The sequence below is a fragment of the Chiloscyllium plagiosum genome, unplaced genomic scaffold (genome assembly GCF_037043375.1).
Source record: "Chiloscyllium plagiosum isolate Xiang-an unplaced genomic scaffold, Cpla_swu_hap1 HiC_scaffold_35, whole genome shotgun sequence".
Taxonomy (NCBI): Eukaryota; Metazoa; Chordata; class Chondrichthyes; order Orectolobiformes; family Hemiscylliidae; genus Chiloscyllium; species Chiloscyllium plagiosum.
The window spans coordinates 66,548,809-66,559,743 of record NW_028270173.1 but is presented as its reverse complement, the minus strand read 5'-3'; the positions used below and the strand labels follow the sequence as shown (position 1 = coordinate 66,559,743).

Genomic DNA, 10,935 nt, shown 5'->3' with positions numbered 1-10,935 from the left:
TCGATTTGTCGAACTATCCGTGATATTTTTCTTGAACAGTATGTAATGGAACTGATGAGGGAGCAAGTTATCCTAGATTTGGTCCTGTGTAATGAGGCAGGAGTAAATAATGACCTCATAGTTAGGGATCCTCTTGAAAGGAACGATCACAGGAAGGTTGAATTTAGAATTCAGCTGGAGAGTGTGAAGATAAAATTCGATACCAGGGTCTTGTGCTGAAACAAGGGAGAGTATAATGGGATGAGGGAGGACCTGGCTAAAGTAGACTGGAAACAGAGACTTTATGGTGGGACAATTGGCAAGCAGTGGAGGACTTTCAAAGTAATTTTTCAAAGTGCTCAGCAAAAGTATATCCCAGAGAAAAGGAAGAACTGTAAAAAGCGAAGTAATCTGTCATGGGGTGTCTAAGAAAATAAGGGAGACTGTCAAAATTAAAGAGACAGCATACAAAGTGGCTAACAACAGCAGGAAACTGGAAGATTGGGATAACTTTAAAGGTCAAAAGCAATCCACAAAAAGAGCTATAAAGAGAAGTACGATAGGACATGAAAAAAAACTAGCACAGAATATAAAGACAAATAGCAACAGTTTCTATAAGTATTGTCACAAGCTGGTTTCATTTTTTCTAAAGCTGTTCCTTTTCTCAAGGAGACGATGTCATTGGTTCTTACTGGTTTGGTACATAGATTAAAGGACATTGAGAAGACTTTTTGTTTATATGTAAACAGATGTGACTTCAGGCCAAAGTGGTTATGTTTTACAAGTGACCTATATAATGAAAGGGGAGTGGTCTGCTTTCTAGCTGAGCAGTTTAGTTCAGTCCAGAACTAGTTGGGAGTTCAACAGTGAGCTGTGTGGAAACAAACTCTCTCTCTGCCCTTCTAACTTCAACCGGTAGGCATCTGTTCCATTTTTTTATCTGAGTTTCCCAGAAGTTTGCTTATTTGGATTAATGTGTATATTCAGAACAACTGAATTAAGTCTAGTTTGGATAGACTGAGTTCTGTAGGGGTTCTTTATTCTGTTCTCTGTCTTTCATTGTGTAATTTTGTGAATAAAATTTTGTCTGTTTTAAAACCTGGTTGTCAACTTCGCTAACTTAATTTGGGTAATTTTCATTGTATACTTACCGAAACAAATTGCAAAGCTATGGTCTGGGCTGCCTGCTTAAGAATATTTTCAGTGGTCTGGCCGAGTCCATAACAGCATATAAAACATTTCCCCTACCCCCACCTTGTCTCAGTCAAATCCCTCGAACTCAGCACCGCCTTCCTAACCTGCAATCTTCTTCCTGACCTTTCCGCCCGCACCCCACTCTGGCCTATCACCCTCACCTTGACCTCCCTCCACCTATCGCATTCCCAATGCCCCTTAACCAAGTCCCTCCTCCCTACCTTTTATCTTAGCCTGCTGGACACACTTTCCTCATTCCTGAAGAAGGGCTTATGCCCGAAACATCGATTCTCCTGTTCCTTGGATGCTGCTTGACCTGCTGTGCTTTTCCAGCAACACATTTTCAGTTTAAATTATGCCCCAGGATACCAAAACCCAATCAAGTTTGAATTTATTGTTTTGCTAACATCGATCCAACGAGACAATCTGATGTTGGGGACATAAGAATATGGACATTTTGAAAATTGGTCAGAGGGCAACTGCGGTAGAGCCAGAGAGCTAACTGCCAATCTAACATCGTGGTCTCCAAGAAATTAGAAAACACTCCCTATCAAGGGTACTTTTTCATGTGAAACATCGTAGTAGTAAAGCGAAAGATGACGACCTAGGAAGATCTTCAGCTGGAAGAGTGAAGACACAGAAGGAGACAGAGACTGTGAGGTCTTAAATGAAATTGAAGTAATTTTAAAAGGTCTCTTATTGGAGGCAGGTAGTAAGCAGTTAAAGAAAGGAAGGCTAAATTTATGAATAGTTGTTTAACATTCACTTTTAGAGTTAGAAAATAAAAACTGATGTTATTTTCTTTGAAGAGTGGAATTTGGAAGTTCTCTGTCACTCATATTTTAACAGATTATGATGTGAGGTGAGTTTTTCTGGGTGTTTGGTTTAATTAAAAGAGAAGTTCACCTTCCTGTCGTAACAAGGAGAATGGATAGGGTGAATGGCCAAGGTCTTGTCCCTGCGGTGGGGAGTCCAAAACTAGACGTCATAGATTTACAGTGAGAATGGAAAGATTTAAAAGGGACCGAAGGGGCAACTTTTCACACAGAGGGTGGTGCGTGTATGGAATGAGCTGCCAGAGGAAGTGATTGAGGCTGCTACAATTACAGCATTTAAAGGGGATCTGGATGGGGATATGAATAGGAAGGGTTTGGAGGTATATGGGCCTAGATTAGATTTGGATATCTGGTTGACTTGATTATAGAGTCATAGAGGTGTACAGCATGGCAACAGACCATTCGGTCCAACCTGTCCATGCCGACCAGATATCCCAGATTGATGACCAAAGGATGTGTTTCCATGCTGTACATCTCGATGAGCCTATGATCTAACATAAGGAGAGGAGATCCTCCATACATCGATGCTGCTGTCAGTTGTTTGGTGCACTCATTAATTTAATAATTGATGTAACTGGATATTTCATCATGATCTTGAGTTGCTTTCTAAACTTGGACTGAGTCGCTCCATAAACAAACGTATTTGTGCAGCAGCTTAAATGTTGAAGAGTATCTCCAACTTTACTAAATACGTATTCAGAATTGTTATAATCTCTGCCATTTCTGCCCATAATGCGATAATACAAGAAATGTAAAACATATACTAACCATAGAAGTATGAAACTGGCAGATATGGTGAATAACAATATCACAGACTTCCTTCTGCTCTCCATTTCTGGGTCACTGTGGTTCTCTTTCTTGTTCTGACCTTTCAATCCCTTACGGATGCGGCTAGAAACTACAATGTGCCTGACTGTCAGAGCATTAAGCAACAGAATCAAAATGAATGGTAGCAGTGGTGTTAGAACTGTGTCAAACCAGTCAAATCCTACCCATCCAGCTTCGGTGTAATACCTTGGTGTTACAAAACAAAACCATTCAGTCTTGTCAATGATCTTTGCAGGTTCAAGTGGAAAGTAGAATGGAATACTTTTCAAACCGAGCAGAATGCACGTCATTGTAAGAATTACAGATGCCATCTTCTCAGTGCAGTATTTTGTTTTTAGTTTCTGGCAGCAAATGGCCACAAATCGATCGAAGGTGAAAGTGACAGTGAGCCAGACAGAACAGTCTGTAGCTGCATGGCGCAACACATTAATGACTCGGCACACGGGGGTAAGGTACAGAAAACACCATGGGTTATAATAAAAAATAATCTTCCACAGGATTACATCAGTCATAATGAACAACAGATCTGCCACTGCCATGGCCACCAGGTAATGTGCGGTGCAGTTGGACAGTCCACACTTTGCACTGGATAAGATCACAATTGCCACCAAATTAACTGAGAAAAAGAGAGAGAAACAGACAATAACTTGAAATGAATGAGACGAATGAATGAATATCACATGGCCTCACTCAGAAAATAAAGTCAGCACTTAAGCAACAAAACGATTGACTGGAGTCAAGACAGAAGTTGGAATTTGAAAGAAAACTCATCATTGACCTCTGTCCAATTCCAGCACTGCAATTTCCACATTTAATTGAGTTGATGGAGACTTGTGGACTCACATAAATTAACAGCAGTTGGTTCAAAAAGGAAATATATCAATGAGACTGGAATTCTCTGACTGAATTTATGTTTCCAAGCTATTTCCATTAGTTCCTACCACTACAAAGACATTCAGAAGTATCAAACTGAGCAATAGAGACATAGAATCATAGAGACATACAGCATAGAAGCAGACCCTTCAGTCCAACTAGTCCATGCCAACCAAGTTTCCTAATCTAAAATAGTCCCATTTGCCTACGTGTAACCCATATCCTGCCAAATCTTTCATATTCATGGACTTATCCAAATCTCTTTTAAAAGTTGCAACTGTACCTGCATCTACCACCACCTCTGATAGTTAATTCCACACATGAACCACCTTCTGTGTGGAACAGTTCTATCCTTCAGCTCGCTTTTAAATCTTTCTTCTCACACCTTGAAATGATGTCCACTAATTTTGAAACCCACCTACGGAAAAAAAACTGTGCTCTTCACGTTATCAATGTCTTTCATGAATTTCTAAACCTCAGCTGTTCATCACCCACCATCCCTTTAAACACTCAACATCCATTGAGACCAGGCAATCATGGGGCAAAAGGCATTGACAATGAGCTAGTAATGTATTCAGAACATACCAACAGTACCGTACACAATAGCTGAGTCCTGAGGGCCATAAATCTTGCATATGTAATGTAAAAATGTGAATGGCTACAACCAAGAGCTGAGTATGAGGAAGGGGCTGAGAATATTTCGGAAGCACTGGTGTGGAAAATAGTATCAACGGCACAAAGGAATGGGGACGAGGTGGGAAACAAGATCGCTGTGGGAGTCTGAGAATTTTTATAAGATGTAGCTGAAATGGAATTTGAGAAATTGAACATGTGAGGGAGGTAAAGAAGGTCCATTGAAAGAAGGCAAGTGGTGGAAACTTGAAGGAAAATTGATGAAGTTCTCCAGATTGAGATGATGAAAGGGAATGTTACAAAACCAGTCATCAGACTGCCGGCTGTAGCAAGGTAGCTGAATAAAACTGGCACAAAGATAAATACACAAAGGCAACATCACTCTGACTCCGCAAGGTTCCCACACCAACAATGTTTTGATGGGGACACCCCAGTGTCTACACTCAGCATCTGCACAGCTATTCTTTACAACAAGATCTCTGCACACAGTTTAACATTTCCAGTCCAGAGCCATTGTTTTAAAGAGGCTCTCCTACATGAATGAGCCAAATCAAATCAAGTCCAAATATAGTTGAGAGTGCCACAGGAGATAATTGTCCATAACAAATACAAACAGGAGTTGGCCATTCAAGCTGCTCTGCTATTCCCTTAGTCCAATATTCATCATGGTCCTGTGGCCCAACCTTTCAACTCTCCCTCCCACTCTGCCAAGGACATGAAGGTCCTGGGCCTCCTTCACCGCCGCTCCCTCACCACCATATGCCTGGAGGAAGAACGCCTCACCTCCACCTCAGAACACTTCAATCCCAGGGCCTCAATGTAGACTTCAACAGTTTCCTCGTTTCCCCTTCCCCCACCTCACCGCAGTTCCTAACTTCCAGCTCAGCACTGTCCCCATGACTTGTCCTATCTGGCTATCTTCTTTTCCACCTATCCATTCAACCCTCCCCCCCCCCCGACCTATCATCTTCATCCCCTCCCCCACTCACCTATTGTACTCTACGCTACTTTCTTCCCATCCCCACCCTCCTCTCCACGTTTCAGACTCGCTACCTGTATTCCTGATGAAGGGCTTTTGCCCGAAACATGGATTTTATGCTCCTCGGATGCTGACTGAACTGCTGTGCTCGTCCAGCACCACTAATCCAGAACCAATATTCATCATGTCCACTTCTCTGTGTTTTTCCCGTAAACCTTGATTTCCCAACTGGTCAACAGTCTATCTATCTCAGCCTTAAATATGTACAAGGAATCTTGCTTTCCACGGCAAGGAAATCCAACTCAGAGATTAAAATCCTCCTCATCTCAGTCTTAAATTGGCACCCTTTTTCCCTGGCACTGTGCCATCTAGGCCTTGACTCTCCCATGAAGGGAAACATCATTTTGGTGTTTATCCTGTCAAGTCCCGTAAGAATCCAATGTGATCCCCTCTCATTCTTCAAAACACCAGTACATTGAGTCCCAACCTGTTTAACCTTTGCCAGTGAGACAATCCCTCTGAACCGGGGATCATCCTTGTGAAACTTCTCTGAACTGCCTCCAATGAAGTGGTGTCTTTCCTTAAAGGAGTGCTCATGGTACTGCTCATGGTACTGCAGATGCAGTCTCACTTCTCAGCAGGGTGTGCAAAGGTGACCCTTTGGTCAGTATCTCACATTTACACTCACAGATTTTTTTAAAATTAACTTAGGCACACACATTTTTACATCTTCATCAGCAACAGAGATACTTACCAGGAGCACCAATTGCAGCAAGAATGTTGTTGTAAATTTTCAGTATGGTTTCAGTTGAATAATGCATTATCTGTATGATATGATCCTTCCCTTGGCCCTATAGCAAGTCTCTTTGCATTAAACTCAGATCAACTGATTTGGCAGAGCCAATAATTTATACACTGTGATAGCTACGCCAGGGGATAGAGGTTGCGTAATTGCTAATTAAAGAAAAATACCAAAAAGCAAGCAACATTATTCTGGGCCCATGTTGTGAGAGAATGTGTTTACTGTTGAGTCATAGACTCGTACAGCACAGACACAACCCTTTTCATCCAACCAGTCTGAACACAATCCCAAACTGAACTAATCCCACATCCCTGTAAACATTACTTATTCATGCACTTAAAAATGTCTTTTAGACATTGTAATTGTACTTGCATCCACCACTTCCACTTGAGTTTTATTCCACTCATCAACCACCCTCCCTATAAAATATTGCCCCTCATGTGTCTGGGAAATCTTTCTCTTTTCAGGTTAAAAATATCCCCATGGCTGAGGAATCCTTGTTCTCCATTCAGTGTGACCGTGGCTGATCGGTGACTGAACTTCCCAAATCTGCCTTTGTCTCTGATGCCGTGAGAATGTCAGACTGAAAGCCATTCACTTACTCCAAAACTCACCAAATCTTCTCGCATCAATTCCCTTTCACCAAGCAGAATTCCAACCTGCTGCCACCCTTCACATGTTGAACTTATCCCTCTTTCTTTTCTGTAACAAAATCTATCTAAAGTCCTTGACTCCCCGATTAACATGAAACATTGTAACTGAACTCGCGTCCGCCACTTCCTTTGGCATTTCATTCCACACACAAACCACTCTCTGTGTAAAAACAAATGCCCCTCACGTCTTTTTAAAGCTTTTCTTAAGAATATACCCACTAGCCTTGATATCCCATATCATAGGGAAACAACATCAACCATTAATCTTGGCTTTCGTTGGAAAGCTCCACAACAATTCCAATTCTACAATTTATCTCATAGAAATTGGAGGCTGTGTTCAAATAATAACAATCTTTAAAAGCAATTGAAATGCTATTACTCCCGCCTTTATACATGTTATTTCAGTTTGTTGCTGCACTTGTCTGTAGACTTGCAATAATCACCTCTCAATGTCAACCCAGTTCCCAGCATTCATTCATTATTTTTTAATTTCAAAGATATACCTTATAAATTTCTTTTGTATATTTACATAGTCACAAATGCAGTTCAGTCCTTTACAGATGCATATCAAGTAAACAAACAAAAATGTTGGATTTTGATTCTTTAAAAAAAAACTTCTCTTATGCAGTTAAAAATCACACAACACTAAGTTATAGTCCAACAGGTTTATTTGGAAGAGCTCGCTTTCAGAGTGCTGCTCCTTCATCAGGTAAGGAGCTACACTCTGAAAGCTCGTGTTTCCAATTAAACCTGTTGGACTCTAACCGGGGTGTTATGTGATTTTTAACTTTGTCCACCCCAGTCCAACACCAGCACCTCCACATCATGGCTCCTTTAAACATACAATGCAAATGTTATAGTTCAGGCACTAGGAGCATCATATTACTGAATGACCCCAATTTACCTTCAGCAGGAAGACCTCAGACAGTGGGACTTTCCCCACTGCACCTTGGTGGACGCTCTTCCTCAAGCCGTCGTGTTGCTATGGTTTGGCGATGGAGAAGTCCAAGGACCTGCATGTCTTTGGTGGATTGGGAGCGGGAGTTGAAGTGTTGAGCCATGGGGTGGTTGGGTTGGTTGGTCCGGGTGTCCCAGAGGTGTTCTCTGAAACGTTCCACAAGTAAGCGGAACATACATCATCTACTGCATCCGCTGCACCCGATGTGGCCTCCTCTATATTGGGGAGACAGGCGGCCTATTTGCGGAACGTTTCAGAGAACACCCCTGGGACACCCAGACCAACCAACCCAACCACCCCGTGGCTCAACACTTCAACTCCCCTTCCCACTCCACCAAGGACATGCAGGCCCTTGGACTCCTCCATCGCCAGACCATAGCAACACGATGGTTGGAGGAAGAGCGTCTCATCTTCTGCCTCGGAACCCTCCAACCTCAGGGCTGAACTCAGACTTCTCCAGTTTCTTCATTTCCCCTCCCTCCACCTTGACTCAGTCCCAACCCTCAAACTCAGCACCACCTTCCTAGCCTGCAATCTTCTTCCTGACCTCTCCGCCCCCACCCCCACTCCGGCCTATCACACTCACCTTAACCTCCTTCCACCTATCGCATTTCCAACGCCCCTCCCCCAAGTCCCTCCTCCCTACCTTTTATCTTAGCCTGCTGGACACACTTTCCTCATTCCTGAAGAAGGGCTCATGCCCGAAACGTCGATTCTCCTGTTCCTTGGATGCTGCCTGACCTGCTGCGCTTTTCCAGCAACACATTTTCAGCTGTCATCTTCTTCCAATCAAAGATATACTTTATTTGTTAATAATCCCTTTGTATACATACATACATCGTCACAAATGCAGTTTGGTTCTTTTCAGTTGCGTATCAAGTAAACAAACAAAGCATTGAACTTTGACTCTCTTATACATACAATACCAATACTGACATGTATTTAAGACAGTGGGAGGGTCCAATAACTGAACAGGCTCCTAATTAACTTCGGCAGGAAGACCTCAGACAGTGGGTCTTTCCCCACTCCACAAGCTTCAGTGTGTCCCTCACACATAGTCATGGACTTTGCAATGTGCCAGTCGACAACACTCAGTTGCCCCCAACTCTGTGTTCTGGAAGACTAACAAATTTAGGGCAGACCAAAGAGCATCTTTCATCGAACTGATGGTCCTGTAGGTACAGTAGATATATGTCTTAGTGTCCCGGGGAACAGACCGCAGAGCTCAGAATCTTGCAGCATGGAGCTGCTCAGGATAAGCCTCAGCAAAACCACTGCATGTTCCTCCAGACTTACATTGCAAAGGCACATGAAGCAGTGCTCATATCTTTTTTTTATATTTCAAAAATATACTTTATTTATAAAATATTTTGATGATCTGTACAATTGGTCATGCCATACATATGTAAACATTCCATTTCTTCACATATAGAGATCAAAATTAATCATTTGTATATACTGGCCTGTACGTTTACCATCCATATATCCACATGTTTAACTGAGGCGTCAGCAGAGCCCACTTACTTGGTGGCCCCCTGTTCTTCTTTGGCAGGCTGACGTAACACAGTGGTCTTTCCCTACCGCGCCTTGACTTCTGCGCGTTCCTCAACACATTGTCCCAGACCTTGGAATGTGCCAGTCTGCAACACTCAATCAGAGTCAGCTCCTTCAGCTGGAAGATCAACAGGTTTCGGACAGACCAAAGAGCGTCTTTGACCGAGTTGATGATCCTCCAGGCATTGTTGATGTTCATCTCCATGTGTGTCCCGGGGAACAGACCGTAGAGCACGGAGTCCCACGTCACGGAGCTGCTCAGACAAACCTCGACAAACACCACTGCATTCCTCTCCAGACTTCTTCTGCATAGGCACATTCCAGAAGGAGGTGTGTGACAGTCTTGTGCCTCCTGCAGTCGCTTCGAGGGCAGCATGGAGAGCGGCAGAGAGTTCGAGCATGCATAAAGGATCTCACCACCAGCCAAGCCATGTCTTGGTGCTTGTTGGAAAGTTCTAGCGATGAGGGATTTTGTGAAATGACTTTGACAGTCTGCTCAGGGAGCCGCTCGTTAGGATCCGCCCTCTCCTTTTCCCGAAGGGTCTCAAGGACACTACGTGCTGACCACTTCCTAATGGACTTGCGGTCAAAAGTGCTTTTCTTCATAAACTCCTCCATGAAGGACAGATAATATGGAACGGTCCAACTTCTGCGGCAGCGAGGCCAGGCCCATCCGACACAACACCGGGGACAGGTAGAACCTCAGTACGTAGTGACACTTGGTGTTTGCGTACCGGGGATCCACGCACAGCTTGATGCAGCCACACACAGAGGTGGCCATCAGGGTGAGGGTGGAATTGGGTGTATTTTTTCCCCCATTGCCCAGATCTTTGTACAGTGAGTCCCTTCAGACCCGGTCCATCTTTAACCTCTATATAAATTGGAAGATGGCCCGGGTGACTGCAGCGGCACAGGTTCTGGGAATAGGCCAGACCTGTGCCATGTAAAACAGCAAGGACAGTGCCTCACACCTGATGACCAGGTTTTTTCTCGCGATGGAGAGCGACCGTAGCTTCCATCTGCCCAGTTTCTGCCTCGCTTTGCTGATATGCTCCTCCCAAGACTTGGCGCCCGCCCCAGTCCCCCAAAACCAAATACCCAGCACCTTCAGGGATTGGTCGGCCAGTTCCCGAAGAGCATGGCCTCACTCTTGCCTCGGTTTACCTTGGCTCCCGAGGCCCGTTCGAACTGGTCGCAGATGCACATGAGTCTGCACACGGACAGCGGATCCGAGCAGAAAACGGCGACGTCATCCATGTACAGGGAGGCCTTAACCTGCAGGCCCTCACTGCCAGGAATAGTCACCCCTCTCAGGCTCGCATCCTTCCTGATGGACTTGGCAAACAAGGCAGGAGAGAGGGGGTAGCCCTGCCTGACTCCAGATCTGACTGGGAAGCTATCTGAGTTCCCACCCATTGATTGAGACTGCACTGACAATGTTGGTGTAGAGCAGTCTGATCCAATTGCAGATTCTCTCCCCAAAGCCCATTTTGGAGAGAACATCTCTCATATATGTGTGTTATATCCTGTCAAAGGCTTTCTCCTGGGTCCAGGCTGATCGGGCAGGTGGCCAACCCTCTGTCCTGCACGTAGGCGATTGTATCCCTGAGGAGTGTGAGGCTCTCAGCGATCTTCCTGCCCGGCAC

At 44.1% G+C, this 10,935-nt stretch overlaps 1 protein-coding gene across 1 annotated transcript; it reads right to left on the bottom strand.

Moving 5' to 3' along the window:
- Window positions 1-2,542: 2,542 nt before the first annotated feature.
- On the bottom strand, window positions 2,543-6,143 carry LOC148141081 (putative G protein-coupled receptor 139). Its single transcript, XM_087979081.1, has 2 exons — window positions 6,077-6,143; window positions 2,543-3,453 (listed from the first exon to the last, which is right to left on the bottom strand). The coding sequence occupies exons 1-2, from the start codon at window positions 6,141-6,143 to the stop codon at window positions 2,543-2,545; spliced, it is 978 nt and encodes a 325-aa protein (XP_087835207.1).
- Between the last annotated feature and the right edge of the window lie 4,792 nt (window positions 6,144-10,935).